This window comes from Mauremys mutica, chromosome 14 (assembly GCF_020497125.1).
Source record: "Mauremys mutica isolate MM-2020 ecotype Southern chromosome 14, ASM2049712v1, whole genome shotgun sequence".
In the NCBI taxonomy this organism is placed as follows: Eukaryota; Metazoa; Chordata; order Testudines; family Geoemydidae; genus Mauremys; species Mauremys mutica.
In genome coordinates, this window is record NC_059085.1 from 44,281,180 (window position 1) to 44,297,726 (window position 16,547).

Here is a 16,547-nt window from a genome sequence, read left to right on the forward strand (position 1 = left end):
GCTCGGATTCCAGCCCTGCAGTATGTTGTATACAGGGCTGGCTCCGGCACCAGCCCAGTAAGCAGGTGCTTGGGGTGGCCACGGGGAAGGGGCGGCATGCCCGGCTCTTTGGCGGTAGGTTCCTCACTCCCTCTCGGAGCGAAGGACCTGCCTCTGAAGACTGAGTCTGACTTCAATTTGCAAATCTCTCTAGCCCCTCTGGCTGTGAAAAGCAGTGCCTGCTGTCTGCAGGCTTGGCAAGTCAGCTTGCATCAGTAGCCTTGAGAGTTGTGAACTGTCCCATTCATCTCAACAGTTCATTAGCTTTTAAATCTACCGATGGCACGTTGATGTTGAGCTGTTTCACCGTTAATCATTGCAGCAGAAACATGCTCATTCCAATGTCACTCACTATCTCGGGTGCCAAAAGCCCCCAGCTTGGCTCTGACATCTCTGGGCACTTACGTGTTCTCAGTAGAAAGCTTTGGTGCATGCTGAAAATGTAGCGGTGGCGTAAAAACTATTGAACTTGGTTACCTCAATAGCTACATTAATCCAGGTAATGCAATGGAAGAGAGAGGGTCAGGCAGTGCTTACGACTAAGGTGACCAGGTGTCCCGTCAAAAAGGGATCCTGGTGGCTCCGTCACCACTCCAGACCAGGCCATTAAAAGTGCGGTCGGCGGTGCTAAGGCAGGCTAGTCCCTACCTGTCCTGGGGCACCACACTGTGCCCCAGAAGCGGCCAGCAGGTCTGGGGTGGGGTGGGGTATGGGGCTCTGTGCACTGGGGGCGGTGCCTGTGTGTGAGAGCGGCTCGTGGAGCCTCCTGGCCCCCCTGCCTAGGACCCGGACCTGCTGGCTGCTTTCGGGGCACATGCAGTGCCAGGGCAGGCAGGGAGCCTGCCTTAGCCCTGCTGCTGACCAAGGTAAGCCTGTGCCCCAACCCCCTGCCCCAGCCCTGAGCCCCCCCCAAACCCAGAGCCCCCTCCTTCACCCCAAACCCCTCATCCCTGGCCCCAGCCCAGAGCCTGTCACCCCCCCAGCCCAGAGCCTCCTCCCACACCCTGAACCCCTCATCCCCAGCCCAGTGCCAGAGCCAGCACCCCCTCCTGCACCCCAACCCCCTGCCTAAATCTGCAGCCCCCTCCCACATTCCAAATCCCTCAGCCCCAGCCTGGAGCCCCCTCCCACACCCCAAACCCCTCATCTCCAGCCCCACCCCAGAGCCCGCACCCCAGCTGGAGCCCTCACCCCCTCCCACACTCCAGCCCCCCTACCCCAGCCCAGTGGAAGTGAGTGAGGGTTGGAGAGAGCGAGCCACCGAGGGAGGGGGAATGTAGTGGGGAAGGGGCGGGGCTAGGGTGTTCGGTTTTGTGCGACTAGAAAGTTGGCGACCCTACTTCCGACGCGCCTTCAGGGCTAGAAGACCTGGGTTCCATTGTCTGCTCTGCTGCAGCCTTCCTGTGTGACCTTCTTAGTCACTTAGGCCTTGTCCACACGTGAGTCGTGTCGCACTTTACCTGTACTGCTATTGTCAAAGCAGTACAACCCCTCGGCATATGCATTTAGGCAGATTTGTATAAAGGTGCTTTATAGCAGCAGAGCTATTCTGTGCTCAGATACTGCAGTAAGGAGGGGCCGGGCCTGGGCCTGGAAGTGTCTAGGATAGAAAGATACCGTGTGGATTGACTTCTTCACCTCCTGTGTAATTCCGTGCAAGTCCTCATTCTGCAGCAGCTCCCAGCACATTCAGAATGTCCACCTCCTGCAGCAGTGCACTGCTGAGAGCAGGCAGGGTTGCTGCGTGCAGCCTTCTTGCTAAACTGAAGCTGGGAATTCAATGCCAAATGCAGTGGCCTGTGCGCAGGCATTAGTTACCCATGCGCTTTATGCAGAGTAGCTTGAATGGGGTAGAAGGGCCATAGCCTAGATCACAAGTGAGGGCCAGTTGGGTCCTCAGTCTTGTACATCCCAACCAGCTCATACCTTGGAGGCACTAGGGGTCTGCAAAGGGTTTGGACCTGGGATGAGATGCTGACTTCATAGAAATCTGGCTCCTTATCTAACCCTCTGCTCTGCACAACCACAAAATCCCACAACGATCTCAGGGGAATGGATGTTTGTCCTTGGCCAAAATGACCCCTCGGTTCTGTTGTGCTGTGCCGCCTGGATGCTACTTCCGCCCCAGAGGTGGCTGTATTATGGTGGTGCTCTGTGAACGTAGCTTGTGAAGTGCATTGGGATCTGTCAGGGTGAACAGAGCTACAGACATAAAATGCTGTTGTAGTGTTATCAGGCTGTTTCCTAAGTGTGCAAGTGCTGCTGCTTGTGTTGGTCATATGGGACTATTTATAAAGACTTCTGGGTAATCCAGGGTAGTTTCCACTTGCCTGAGCCATGCTGCAGAACTATCAATGAGGACAGGAGATCCATGGCCCATAGAAAGAGCCTGCTGTGAATCCCAGTCCTCGGGACTCATTAGGGAGGGGCTATCCTGTGGGAGTCTCATCTGGCGGGCTTGGGATCCAGCCAGTAGAGATCTCAACAGTGAGCCTGGACCTATGAGGAGGCCGCTTTATGGAACTAAACCCTAATGAGAAAGACCTGGGCAGCCCTTGAGGGCTCCTGACACTGTCCCATGTGATGCTAGGCCCCTCGTTTCCTCTGTAGTAACAGAGAATCACAGAATCATAGATGCATGCGTAGGCCTGGAAGGGAGCTTGAGAGGTCGTCTAGTCCAGACCCCTGCACTCAAGGCAGGACTATGTAATAACTAGACCAGAGGTTCTCAAACTGGTCCGCGGATAGTTCCCTCTACGGTGCATGCCTGGGCGGCTGCACACAACACAATGAAGGGCCACACACCTAACTAGTGGAGCTGCGCAAGTGTGGCTCCAGGGTCCAGGCACTTCATTAGTGGAGAAGACGCACATGTAAGGTGAGGTGGTGGCCTTGGCGGAAATAGGGGGTAGGTGGGAGGGGGCAGTGGGGTGAGAAGAGTGGGGTGGAGGGAATTTGGGACACGCAGGGCTGCAGCAGCCAGAGAAAGAGGTGACTTTCCCCAGCTCCAGGGCTGTGGCTGCCGGGGAAAGATGGCCCTTCTTCCCAGCCCCAGCTCGGGGGCTGCTGCGGTGGGGGAGAGAGGGAGAGACCCCCCCTCCTTCCCAGCCCCAGCTAGGGGGCTGCCACGGTGGGGGAGACAGAGCACATCCATTGCATTAGAAAAGTAAGACTACTGATATTAAAATATGAGTTGTGTGCTTTTGTTTGTAGAACAAAAAAAGTTAATTATTATTAAGTTTTTTTTATATAACACTTTTATCCAAAGCGCTTTACAATAGTTAGCTAACAGTACAAACATCTTTTGGAAAGATCATTAAGTGGTCCACCGAGACCCTCAGCAATTTTCAAGTGGTCCGCGAAAAAAAGTTTGAGAAGCACTGAACTAGACCATTCCTGACAAGTGTTTAGTCACATACACTAGTCACGAACCAGCCAAATGCAGCCGCATCACTGTTCAGTGGCGTGGGGCAGAAAGTGAAGGCAACTGTATCCTCTTAACCCTGGGGGACGCCTCTCTCCCTGTGCCATGCTGTTAGAGTTGTGATCTGATCACCCGTCGTCAAAGGAGGGGCCTGCGGGCTGAGCAATCTCTGTACTTTGGAACGCTCTCCCTGAAAGGTCTGAACTAGCCTGAGTTTATTGCCCTTCCAGTTCCAGGCACTTTGCAAACCCCAGCTGCTGTGGGCATTGGCCACGGGCTGAGGGGAGTGGAGGCTGGGGGTTAAGCAGCCTGTGTCACTTGACTGGTGACTAAGTGAAGTTTGCGGGCTATGAGGAAGGGGAAGAGCTGCTGCTTTGGCTGGATCTACATTTATTCCGTGTTTAAAAGTCAAGGGCACGCAGAGCTTTCGACAGGAGCCCTGTGCGGTAAGTATGAGACTGAAATGAAAAACCACCCGTTGAATATCCCCGAGAGTACTTATGGCAGTGGAACGTGGATCTTGAGTGGTTGTGCAGAGCAGAGGGTAGATGAGGAGACATATTTCTATTAAGTCAGCATCTCTGTTCAGACTGGCGTGACCTCCTACTTTCATAGAATCTCAGGGTTGGAAGGGACCTCAGGAGGTATCTAGTCCAACCGCTGCTCAAAGCAGGACCAATCCCCAGACAGATTTTTGCCCCAGATCCCTAAATGGCCCCCTAAAGGATTGAACTCACAACCGTGGGTTTAGCAGGCCAATGCTCAAACCCCAGCTCCAAACTCCTGCCCAGACCAAAACAAACTGACACCTGGCCTCTTGCCAAAGGTGCCAGGGGCTCTCTAATGTTCCCTGTTGTATTAATTTAGATGGAATAAATGGGCCAAAGGTGTTGACATAACCCTGTCATTGTCCAACAAAAAACAGTGCTAAACAAGGTATATAGAGACCTCACCCTGCTCACGCCCCAGCCAAAACGTTTTAACCTTTTATTAAAGAAAGAAAAGAAGGAAAACCAGTTAAGGGCCTGGGAATGTTAAGTATGAACTAAGGCTTCCAGCTGAACAATGTCCCTTGCTCCTGTACGCTGGAGAGAACCCCCCTGCCTGGATCTCTTAGACGGCATCAGAGACGGTATTACTGCACTGCCCTTGTGGGGAAAAGAGAAACTAGCTGGGCTGGAGCTGCTGCTGTTGCTCTAGTCCAGTCCTGGTTCATCCCAGGTGGTGGTTGGGATTTAGCTGGAGCTGGTCAGGGTGGCCATGTTATCTGGGTGCCCCTCTCTGGTCTGGGCTGGTCAGGACGTTTCTCAGGATTAGGATGACGAATGCCGGGAGTCCCAGGAGATGGTGGGAGTGGCAGCCATGATGGTGAAGCTCATTTCAGTAGTCTCTGTCTGTGCTTCTTTCTGCTCTATCAAGGACTCAGAAAAGGAGTGGGGTGTGGAATAGCCCATCCCCATATTATTTGTCCAGCAATTAATCCTGATATCTGACACCGCAATGTTCGTTCATTAATTTCTGGGTCCACATCTTCTGTTTTTACCAACCATGTTTTCAGCCTAGTGCTTGAATTATGTGGCTCTTTGTGGGGGCTTATTCACACACACACACACACACACACACACACACACACACACACACACACACACACACACACACACACACACACACACACACACACACACACACACACACTCTCTCTCTCTCTCGCTCTCTCTCTCTCTCTCTCTCTCTCTCTCTCTCTGGCTCTCTTTCTCTTCTTTAGAACGTTCTTTATGGAAAATAAGTGGACCTACTTTGCATGGTAAATTCCTGAGCAGGCAGAGGTTGGAGACCAATTCTCACAACACCTGTAGAAGATGGCCGTGCCCATGCAGCAATGTTGCTCCCCCAATACCACATGAAGGCGGTGGTTCACTGCTGGTCCATTGTTGAATCCCCGACCCACCGGGGTCTCCCATCCTGGTAGTGACAGGATCCCTGGAGATCCAGCCCCGAGGTAGCGTGGCTGTAGCATGGAGCTGCACTAAGGTGTTGTGTGTCTGTTTTCCAGTCCCATGGTGATGACATGGCATCTGCTAGCTCCAGCAGGGCCATGGCAGGGCTGGCCTGTGAGAAGTCCCAGCTGACTGTGAAAGGTGAGTAGCGCTGCAGTGGGCACCCGGGGGTTGTGAGGTGGGGGAGCAGCACTCTGGCTAGCTCAGAAGCTTCTGGTCCTGCTGGGGAATGTGGATTTTCAAGTGTGGCTTGGCTTCTCCTAACTTCCTTCTCCAGCAGCCAGGCAGCCTGTCAGCTTCAGACAAGCAAGTGCCTGTCACTGGCCACGTGCTCCCCAGGGAGGGAGATTGCCCTAGTCCTGGACTTCTGAGCCTGTGGCTGGGGGGCAGTAATTGTCGAATGAAGGCTGATATTGCACCAGTGCAGCCAGAGACGGGGTGTGCCCAGGAGAACACAGGGTGTCACGCTGTCTGGAGCAGCCCATGCCTGTGAGCGCCTACCTCCGGGGAGACTGTCAAAAACAGGACAGACACCCTCTCATAGGGTGCTCCACTCGCTGCTGGGCTGGCGCCTCCTCTTGGCCACTCTGGGGTTAGCTCTTGAGGTCAACACCCCAGTCTGCGGTTTGCATGCTGTCACTCCAGCTGCGGTCTGCAGCTCCTCCGGCTCCAGGACCCTCAGTGTTGTCTTCGTGACTTAGCCCTCCAGCTAGGTGACTGTGTTCCCCCTCCCGGGGTTCAGTCCATCAGCACTGCTAGGCATCTGCCCCTTCACTGCCCCGGCGCCACTTTCGCAGCAGCTGATAGGGGAACCCGGACTTGCCCTCATCTCTGGGTTCTAGTTCCTCCAGTCAGCAGTTCTGGGCTCGTCTCTCTGCCTTCCCTGGACTGCTTCCTACCTCTCCCGTTCCCCTTCTCTCTCTGGGTGTGCCAGCTCCCAGAACCCTCCTCCCTCTTCCCAGGAGTGGCTGCTGCCTGCCTTCCTGCAGCCTTCCCAACTGCCCCCAAACCCTCCTCCCTCTTCCAGGGAGTGACGGCCCTTTCTCAGCAGCCCGGTCTGTAGCCCACTACCTGGCTTTACAGGCCCTGCCTGTTCCTGCACCTGTGAGCCTCTCTAATTAGCTGCCTCCAACCTAAAGCTCCCCTGTTTGCAGCCGAATTAGCTGACTGGGCCCACCTGGTCCGCTCAGCTGTTGCAGGGCTAGTGTGGGGATCTGACCCCATCACACCTCAGACAGGTGGTGTGTTCTGTAACTAGATTTCAACAAGCCAGTAACAAATGTGAACTTCTCAATCGTTATAAGTCTTACCATGGAGAGACAGGAGCTGGCATCTGGCCCATCAGCATCACATATGGACTTCACCCCAATGGGCCAGTGCAGCAGAGTGCAGATTAAAAGACGTCTTCTTCCTGGTGCTTCCCCCAATTGGCAGCCTTGCAGCCCCAGGCATGTGGAAAGTTGGGGGAGGAAGGATGGGGTCTTTCCATAGCATCCCCTGCTGTGAAGGGCTCATCCAGAGGAAAGCTGGTAACCAGCCTTCTAATCCCAGTCCCTGAGCTGGTCCTGCGGGCAGAGGCAGAGCCGGGGGGGTAGCTCCTGGAGGGTGCATTCCCTACTGTCAAACCTTCAGCCTTTCGGGGCTTCCTCTGAAACTGGTGCTCCTGAACGGTGCCAGCCTGGAAGGTCTCCCTGCATGTGCCAGGCAATGTGAGCCTTGGGAGCTGGCTGGCTGCCTGCTCAGCTTTCCCCTTCGCCCTCTGTCACCAGTGGATGCCTTGGTCTCCGTGGCTTTAGGGGAGGTGGAGTGTGTGCAGAACTCTAAGGCCACCAGGGGGCTCCAGATACCTGGAACTGCTTCCCTGACTTCTGTCTGCACTTATTTTCACACGGCTCCTGTTTTTTATTCCCTTTTTGGGGTGCCCTTCAGGGTGGGGGGATTTCCGGGTCCCAGGTGGGGGGCCTTGCCTTTCCCGGGTCTCCAGGCCATGTCTCCCTGTCTGGCCCATAAGACCCGGCTGCCTGGAGTAAACCTTGGGCCCTGCTTTCTTGGGTTGGCAGCTGCTGTGTGGCATCTGGGCCTCTCTGGGTGGGGACAACTTGCATATTGCCTGCAGCTGCGTGACTCTCTGCCTCTTCCCCCTCTCCTAGTTGTGTCAGTGAAGCCCAAGGTGCACAGCCGCCAGTCCCGGATCAACTCCTACGTGGAGGTGGTGGTGGATGGACTTCCCAGTGAGACCAAGAAGACAGGGAAGCGGATTGGGAGCTCTGAGCTGCTCTGGAACGAGATCCTCCTCATGTAAGAACCCCTGGGGACTCCAGGGGGCTGGGGCTAATGCAGGCACCCCAGAGCTGGCACTGAGCTCCCTACTTCTGCGCTGGGTCATGCTGCGTAAGGAAGCCTGGAACGTTTGCCACTGGCTGGAAGGGGCTTAGGGTGCACGCTCAGGTGTGCATGTGAGAACACAGTCGCCAGACGGGGTGCGTTGCTGGATGGAGTGCTAGTGGGGGCCTGGGTGTCCCTAGGGCCTTGCCCTGGCCTCTTCTCTGCCCTCTGTGCCTGGCATGCTGGTCCTGCTCTGCTAGCTTGGCATCAGAGAAGCAGGTGGGGAGATGACAGCCCTCCTCTTGGTCTGCCTTCCAGGAACGTCACAGCTCAAAGCCACCTGGATCTGAAGGTCTGGAGCTGCCACACCCTGAGGAATGAGCTGCTGGGAACGGCTTCCATCAGCCTGTGTAACGTCCTGAAGAAGAATGGTGGGAAAAGTACGTATGCGTGGAAGCTACTCGGGGGCCCTGATGCCTGACCTGGCCTTTGCTTTCTTCCTGAGCTTCATTTCCCTCCCTGGAGAAAGCAGGGAGCGGCTTGTCATGGGGGCTGGGGCCTCCTCAGCTGCTAGCATTGGGCAGAATGCCCTGAGTGAGGGGCACCTGCCTTCCCATGGTGCTACCATCTCACCAGCCGGCTCTGTCTGTTCCTGAGCTCACTCTACCTCGAACCTCCACCGTGGTCCTGCAGGATTTCCTGCCTCAGTAGGTGTGTGCCATGGAGAAGGAGTAGCTGAATCCCTGGCCCCGGGAGAGAACAAGGTGTCCTTGTGTGAGGCTGGGCGGGCCTGTCGGGCGCTCGGGGCTAGTGTGTGATGGAAGCCAGACCTTAATTGGCCAGGGTGCCACTGCCGGCAGGGAAACACAAACTTCGCAGCTATTTGCTGCCATTTGTGGTCACCAGAGTGTGGCCCGCGGTGGTGGCGGCTGCATAAAGACCTCCATTCAGGGCCTGGGCTGTGCTAGCAGCTGTGTGGGGCAGGAAAAGGTTTGCTCTGTCTCTTCCAAGCAAAGCTCAGCAGCTCTCGAAGGACAAACCTTGCATTGAGAGCCGAGAAGGCCTCCTCTCCCCTGAGGGAGACAGCGCTTAGCCAGACTCTCCCTCGTGCCAGGGGTTAGGCTGAGTTGCTCCTGGGCATTGCCAGCGGTGAGTGTCCCCAGCACACTCCCTGGGCAGTATCGCATGGAGCAGGCCCATGTACTCTGGATGGGATGGTGTGCTCTGCCCTCTGGATTGGGGGTGAGAATCACCAGGGGCTTTGTGGGGACCCTCTGACGTTCTGGATGCCCGTGTCCCTGTCCCCCATGCGTGGAGCTGGACAGTGCTGCTGGGCTGCGTGTGTTGGAGATGGCGGCTTGGTCTGGGTCTCAGCCTGGCAGGCCTGACCCACGGTCCCCAGCTGCTTCCCCGTTCGGCGGCCAGCCAGATGCCATACGTGTTCTCCTGGAGGTGCTGTCTGCTCGCGCCCTACCTATGCGCGCCCCTTTGCAGGGGCACAATCAGCCCTTTCAGTAGGCTGCGTCCCCAGGGGGCCGTGTGGAAAATGAATGGAAAAGGCAACTGGCTGTTTCTGCTCATACTGAAAAAAGTGTCCAGTTTTTCCCCCCCACCCGACCTAGTGGGCTGTGAGGGGAGGAGTCTTAAAGCTACAGCACACAGCTGTGTCTGCAAGGGCTGCCTGGGTGCTGGAAGGTGCTCCTCTGAACCCTGGCCCAGAATGGAGGGCTCTGGGGCTCTCCCCAGGCTTGTCCATCCCCCTGCAAGTGTGGCTTCCCTGGGCTGAAGTTCCCTGGGAGTGCAGGGCCTTTGGAGAGGGGTCCTGTCCCCCACTGGTCTGGGAGTGAGGAGTGGGTGGGGACAGGGCGGATCCAGTGCAGAGGTGCTGCAGTCGCTGTGCTACGAGCTGGAATAGTGGCCACGGGGGCTGCCCCTGGGTCTGGGCACTGAGAGCCCTGCACAATGTCGAGTTACTCTGGCTGTGTGGCGTGGGGCCCAGTGCCAGGCAGGTGTCTGCGTATGAGGGTGGGGATCTGAGCTGGTCACACTTACCCCCCACAGCCTCCCTACCAAGGTGACCTGTGCTCCCGGCCCAGTCAGTCCCACTGGTGTTCCCCAGCTGTCTGACACAGCCTAGGCCGGGGCTTGCTGTCCTAAGCCCAACTCACAAACCAGCCTCTCCCTAGTGGAGGTGCTGAAACGACACTCCGCTTGCTGCCACTTGTGCAGATCTTCGCAGAATGACCCTCCTGGTCCTTCCCTGTGTGCCTAGGTTAGCAGCGAAATAGTTAATTTTATTACCATTTGAATTATCATTGTTAGGCTTCAGAGTCAACACACCACTGAGATGATTAGGGGCACTTCATTCCTCTCCAGGCTGACCTATCAGGCTGTCTGCAGACTCAGGCAGATACTGTGATAGTCACCATGTGGGTGCAAAGCTTTACCAAGGCTTTTTATAAGTTACTGATACGTACTTACAACCTGAACTGCATTGTAAAGTCTTTGGCTGGGTGTTTTCATAGTTTTTTATTAGCTGTCAAGGACAAACGTTGGTCCCCTGGCTATGTATTCTCCAGCAGTATGTCAGCGTCATTCCCCCTCAACAAAGGCCATGGCAGCATGTCTAGGTCTCCTGCGTTCTGGGACTGTGCCCAAGCTCCCTCTGTCGCTCCAGATGAATGCTGGGAGCTTCAGAAACTGTAGGAAGAAACGGGCTTGTGTCTTTGGCAAAGAACCCGCCAGGCCTCGGCTTTCAGGCCAGGCAAATTGAATCCATTTGGCGCTAACAGGCCAGGGTTCCTTTTCCAAAAACCTCATTTTTCAAACATGCTTCTCTCCCAACTGCCTTGGCAGGTTCCTCTGCAACGCTCTGCATGGCCTCTCCTCTGGCACGGCACGGCTGCGCCACGGCAGCCGGAGGGACAGAGCGCTGGGGAAAAGGGGCCTACTCATAGAAAACAAGTTGCAGCCTTCTGTGGAGCTGCTCCCAAGGGTCCTTTAAAACAGCTAATTTCCTACGGCCTAGCCCCCTGCCCCAGGCCTCTGCCGCTGTGCTGGAGAAGAGGCTCTTTGTTCTGATGCTGTGGGGACTCTAAGGTGCGCTGCTGGTGCCGGGCAGGAGGAACGTCCCCGGGTGGCCTCGCTTTGGAGGCTTCATGGAAGCCGATATGGGGCCATGCTGCCCCCCCACCCCCGCCTTGTGTTTGTACAATTCACTGAGCTGTGGACAGCAGGGCAGGCCCTGGAGTGACTCGAACGTGTGAGGCTGCAGCTTACAAATGAAAGCTCTTGTTTTTATTGCTTACTGCTCAGGTTGCAAGTTACATCAACAGGCTCCTGTTTCTTGAGTGGCACCATCTGCCAGGATTTTACAGCTCCTGCAAAGCGCGTTCTTTGCTTTCCGTTCTGCACCTCAGGCAGAACCGCTGGAGCCGCAACCTCAAGGAATTCTTTCAGGAAGCCAGCAACAAACCCCCAGGCCTCTGGGAAGTTGCAGTCGACCCCTCCTCATGAATGTGCTGTCAAAGGAGCTCGCTGAAGCAAAGGATCTTTTAGCAGAGAATCATAAAAGCAAATCTGTAGCCTGCCTGAAATGAATGTTAAACAAGTCGGCTCTGTCAGCGCCTGTACAATCATTTTGTAAAAGCTGCTGTGCCAAACCAGAATGCCCCAGCGAAGGCCTTCGCTGAGCTTGCTTTGCGTTTCCTTCCCAATTCACTCCTGTTCTGCTCATGCTGCAGAGCTAATGGCTAGTGGGACTAGGGTGATATGCAGCTAACCCTGCTTTTCGGCGCATACCCTGGGCAGGGCCCAATTCTCTTTCCTGCGTGAAAGGCCACGCTCCCATCTCTCTGCCTGTGGGCTGCATAGTGAAGGGAGGCCAAGTACCACCACTCTGGCACTGGGCCCTTCATTCCCCCATTCCTCTGTCATGCACATGGCTGGTCAGCAGGTAACCAGCTGCGTCTTCTGAGGATGAGACGCAGGGACTGGGTGCTTTACCCTTTGCTGCAGTGTTTTAGGGCTAGTGGGTGATGGCCTCAGGCCATGTCTACACTGCAATTAAAAACCTGTGGCTGGCCCAGGCTAAGAGGCTGTTTAATTGAAGTGTAGATGTTTGGGCTTGGGCTGGAGCCTGGGGTCTAGGACCCTGCCAGGTTTCTAGAGCTGCAGCCTGAGCCGGAGTGTCAATTAAACAGTCCCTTAGTCCCAGGAAGCTGTCTGGGCAACCACAGATTTCAGGCCTGTTGTGACTTCAGCTCTCACCTGGTCTCCATGGTCTTACTGTGGCTCTCAGCAATGTACATAGGTAAATTCTGGCTCCTCAGGTGCAGGTTGGCCACCCCTGGGTTAATGATTCAATCACAGGGTTTTAATGTTGTGCTGTCAAGAGCCGCTTGCGGTTTGTGAGCCTCAGTCTGAGTATCACTGGTCTAAGGGATTTAGACCCGTTTTCCATTAAAGTGCTTAGCAAGCTCAGCACCTGCCGGGCGTTCCCTGAGAGGAGGTGGCTGGTCTGGTTTGATTACACTGGGATTGTTTTAGTTGCCGTAGGTCTGAGCACACAACGACAATGTGATAGGCACACTTGAAGGTAAGTAAATGGGCAGGAAACCCATGTATTGGAGGCTCCTGTCGGAAGGTCTCTGTCTAAGCCACCTTCCCTGTGGAGAAAAGGCCTCCAGGAGGAGCCCATCCCGCCCGAGCCCTGGTGGAAAGTTACCAGTTACCAGAGCTCCCTCTGGGTGTGGGCTCAACGCTGGAGCCTTTATCACACTTGCTGCTACCAGCCTTACTTCTTGGAACTGTAAATCCCCTTAATGGGCTGGGAGGGAATTGCCAGCCAGCCCTCACTAAATGGGAGCGCTGATGCTGTGTGCAAGGCACTGGGAGCAGCTGAACTGAGACCTTATTCAGGACCTAATCACCCCTGGCCTCCTCCCAAAATACTAATAACCCCTCTGACATGCTGGCTGCTTGCTGGGACACAGGCTGCCTTTGTGCTCACCCTTTGAGGGGACCCTCTGTTGGTGCAGCAGCGAGGTCCCTTTGTGCGTCCCGTGTGCCGAACGGGGACAGGGAATGGAAGGTTTTACTGGTGTTTATTTTCTTAAAAAAAAAATCTGGGGTGGAGGCAGGGAAGGAGGAGGAAGCCGGCTGGGAGGTTCATGTTCACATCCTCCAGTTGGAGACACCTTGTCTTTGCTACTTGAGTAACTTCACTCTTACGCTGAGACAGCCTTCACAATGAGGGCTTGTGTAGTCCGCAGAGCAGCGTGTGCTTTGCTGCTAGCCGCTCACAAAGGAGCGAGCCCTGGAGCGTGCCGGGCAGGCTTTCTCCACAGCTGGAGGAAAGCAGAGTTCTTATGGCAGGCAGTGACCGGTGAAAAGGGGTTTGCCGCTTTCTGCAGCACCTTCCATCTGAGGATCTCAAAGCACTCTGCATAGGCTAATGAAATGGTCTCCCCTGGGAGGCTCCTTTGTGCAGCTGGAGAAAGTAAGGCAGACCAGAGTGACGTGCCCAGAGTCATGCAGGGAGTGTGCAGCAGGGTCAGGAACGGAGCCCAGGGCTCATGGCTCCTAGACCTGTGCTTTACCCACAGGAAGATTTTCTGCTCATACTAAAAGCAAGCAGTTAGGAAAGGATTGTTCCGGGTTGAAGGATGCCAGTCGGCTACATAAAAACTTGAGGTGGTGCGTGCACAAAATCCGAGAGAGCATTACTCATCCTACTGCGCCATAGTGCCTGTCACCCCCTGCTGTCCCCAGGGAGCTGAGAGTTACAGAAAGTCTGTCAGAAAGGTGGGCCAGGACACCTGCATGCAAATGGGCAGATCTCAGGCCTGGTTGCCTCCAGCACATGGGGCTTGGGGACGCCTATGCCATAGCCATGGTGTAAGCAGGGGTCCTGTTCCTTCTGGGCCTCAGAAGCGCCTGTATTGTGCATGGCAGAGTGGTTCAGGAGAGGAGGCTGGCTCAGTCTCGGACGAGGCTGGCCTGTTCTCTGCATGGCTCTCAGACACTTTTGCTGATAGTAATACCCTCATCAGGTCAGGCGCAGCTAGAAGCCTTTGATTCCTTGTCAGACACTGGTTCTATTGCAAACAGATGTGCTTGGAAAGCACTGCAAAGTCCAGGCCTCCCCCTGCCAGTGGGACCCCTCTCCTCAAGACAGGTGAAGCTGAGCTGGGAGCATCTGGGTCTGCTTGGCACCGGTGTGGGTTTGTCAAAGGACCCGAGTGCCCACAATTCCCATTGAAATCCATGGGCGCTACAGCTGCTCAGCACCTCTGAAAATGGGGCTGCAGGATAGTCAGTGCACCTGGCAGGGAGAGGCCCCGAAGCATTTGTTGTTTGGCTCAGGTTTTAAGCCAGTGAGGAACTCCTCCAGCTACCCCCCAGATCTCCCCTTTCCTGGGTGAAGCCAGAGCAGATCAGTTCCAGGAGCACCCACCAATATCTCCTGAGCCGGCTCCAGTCCTTGCTGTGGTCCACTGTCAAGAGTCACCTGGGAACGTCTTATTCCTGTTTAGCTTTTCTGTTGTGCCCACCGTGGGGTCACTCACTGTACAGACACTGAGTGAGTGACAGCGCCTCCCCAGAGCTCACAGCCTGATGCACTCCACAGGCAGCGCTGCCTGCAGCACCGGGAGGTGATAAACCTGCTGCTGCTTTGCTCTGTCTTCCAGTGGCTTGTTTCCTTTCCCTGGCTGCAGGGCTTGGCACTTAGTGGCACCAAATCTCACCCGATGCCCTCGCTGCTCTCCCCTCGCCACCTGGCTCTCTCCTTCAGAGGGCCCTCCAGCTTTGATGTCCTCTGCAAATTCCACTACAGCTGCACTGACAATCCCCAAAACACCACCAAGCAGCTGCCCAAGGCGCTGGAGCTGAGCGTGGCTGGGTGGTGAGAGCATGCCCTCCCCAGGATGGAGAGTGGCTGCTGGTACTACACCTGTGCCCGCTTTAATACCATGCGATGCAGCGTTAGTCTCTGGGAAGCTGAAATCCTCCTGGCCTGAGCTCCAGCTAGCTGGAGCAGCCACTGCCAGGTGCATTGCTGTTGGGGAAGAAGCAGCCCCTTGGGCTAGTTTGAAAAGCCCCAGGCCTCTCCCAATCCAACTCCGGAGCTGGATATGGCCTGGGGCGCGCTGGTCTTGCGATAGCCATTGACAGTGCCTGAATGTGCTGGAAAGGGAGGATGCTTCAGACAGGGACCTGGTTCAATTCTCAGCTCTGCCGTGGTCCACCTGTGTGACCTGGGGCAAGTCATGTGATCCCTCTGCTCCATTCCAGCTTCCCAGCTGAGGATAGTGGTGCTGGGAGGATGGAGCCGAGGCTGCTCCTGGGTGAACCATGGGGACATCGGGCAGCATTCAGCCCACGTGGGGGACGTCTCAGAAAGTTAACCGTGTGCATGCGGCGCTCGCGTGCAAACCTGAGCTCCAGCAGCAGCTGTCAAAGGCAGGGAGCGCTGCTGGTGAGAGCCAGGCTGGAAGCCCAGGAACCAGCAGGCGCCACATGTGGAGCAGCTGTGAAGGCTTCTGCCTCTCTTAGCCCCTGCCAAGCTGCCTCACTCCTGAGCTGGACACTGGCTGTCGGGCTACCAAGGGAGTGTGTGTCCCTCTCCTCCCAGCACCTGCTTGGAGTCACCGGGCCCTGCCCTACTGGCTATGCCAGGAGGAAGCAGATTGCTAGAAAATGATGCAGTCGTGTCATGATGAGTAGTTGTGTAGAATAAAAATATTTGAGCAAAGTAGTCGGGAGGCATCTGGGCTGGTGTCCCGGGCTGGGGCAGCCAAATGCCTGAGGCCTCCTGTGTCTTACCCGGGTGTTCCGAGCCCACTGGCCGTAGCTGGGCATTGCTGTTACTATGAAAATCCTGCCCCTTGGCAGGGACCTGGAGGCTGACTATCATCTTGTCCTGGCTGGTCCAGTTCATCAAGAAGCCCCATATTTTGGCAGAATTTGCACAGGCGCAGCTAGCCCGCCGTAGCGGGGGTTGTGGGAATGGGGTGGGGGGTGCACAGCTGCCGTCTACCGTGTGCCTTGCTTTGGCTGGTGCTGTTAGCCCCTCACTCTCACGGGCACCATGGGTTCTCCTTGTTGGTACGTGTGTAAGATAAGGCTCTGGCTCCACCTCCTGAAGGGGCTGAGGGGATCTGCCCCAGGGGCCCAGAGGAGCCGGGATCAGCTGGCTGACAGGCCTGTGTGTGAGATGGAGCAGAGGCCAGTTATAAGGGATGCCAGTGAATGTTGGCAGCTGCATGCTGTTCTCTTAGCCCCTGCTTTGTGCCTCCGCTGGTCGTTCAATTAGCTAATCAACTTCCTCTCCTCCGTTCTGCCCTGCCCGGCTCCCCTGGCTCTGGGAGGGGAGAATGGAGAACTGTTTTCAGCTCTGGGCAAGGCTGAGGTGCTGTGCTCTGTGCCTGGCCACGTTGTGCCTGCTGCAGCTGGTGGGACCTTGTCAACCTGCCAAGAGCCATTAGCTGTCGGATGAGGAGGGAAAGCAAAGCTGCAGGCCTGACGTGAGGCCGAACTGGGTCCTGCAGCCCCCTGGACCCGCGCGCTGTGCTCTGAGGGCTGCTGTGCAGTGTCTCTAGTGTGCCCCTCGCTGGGGCCGGCTGGCCGGCTGGGCAGTCTCCAGAGGAATGTGGCCAGGGTGGGAGCAGCCTGGCTCCTGTGGAGCTCAGCAGAGCGGGTCCTTGGGGTTGAGGAAGGGGATTTTCTTTCTCCACTTGCCTTGTCAGTCTCTTGGGTGG

General features: G+C 56.0%; 1 protein-coding gene across 3 annotated transcripts in view; it reads left to right on the plus strand.

Moving 5' to 3' along the window:
• WWP2 (WW domain containing E3 ubiquitin protein ligase 2) overlaps nucleotides 1–16,547 on the plus strand; it is an 84,940-nt gene that overhangs the window by 3,148 nt on the left and 65,245 nt on the right. For 2 of the 3 annotated variants that reach the window (XM_044987849.1, XM_044987851.1), the window contains exons 2-4: nucleotides 5,517–5,601; nucleotides 7,611–7,758; nucleotides 8,104–8,225. In XM_044987849.1, the coding sequence (XP_044843784.1) occupies nucleotides 5,532–5,601; nucleotides 7,611–7,758; nucleotides 8,104–8,225 (340 nt within the window). In that variant the 5' untranslated portion in view covers nucleotides 5,517–5,531. Of the gene's footprint in view, nucleotides 1–3,712; nucleotides 3,910–5,516; nucleotides 5,602–7,610; nucleotides 7,759–8,103; nucleotides 8,226–16,547 lie in introns of those variants that run through there. The other variant, XM_044987850.1, reaches the window with a different exon arrangement.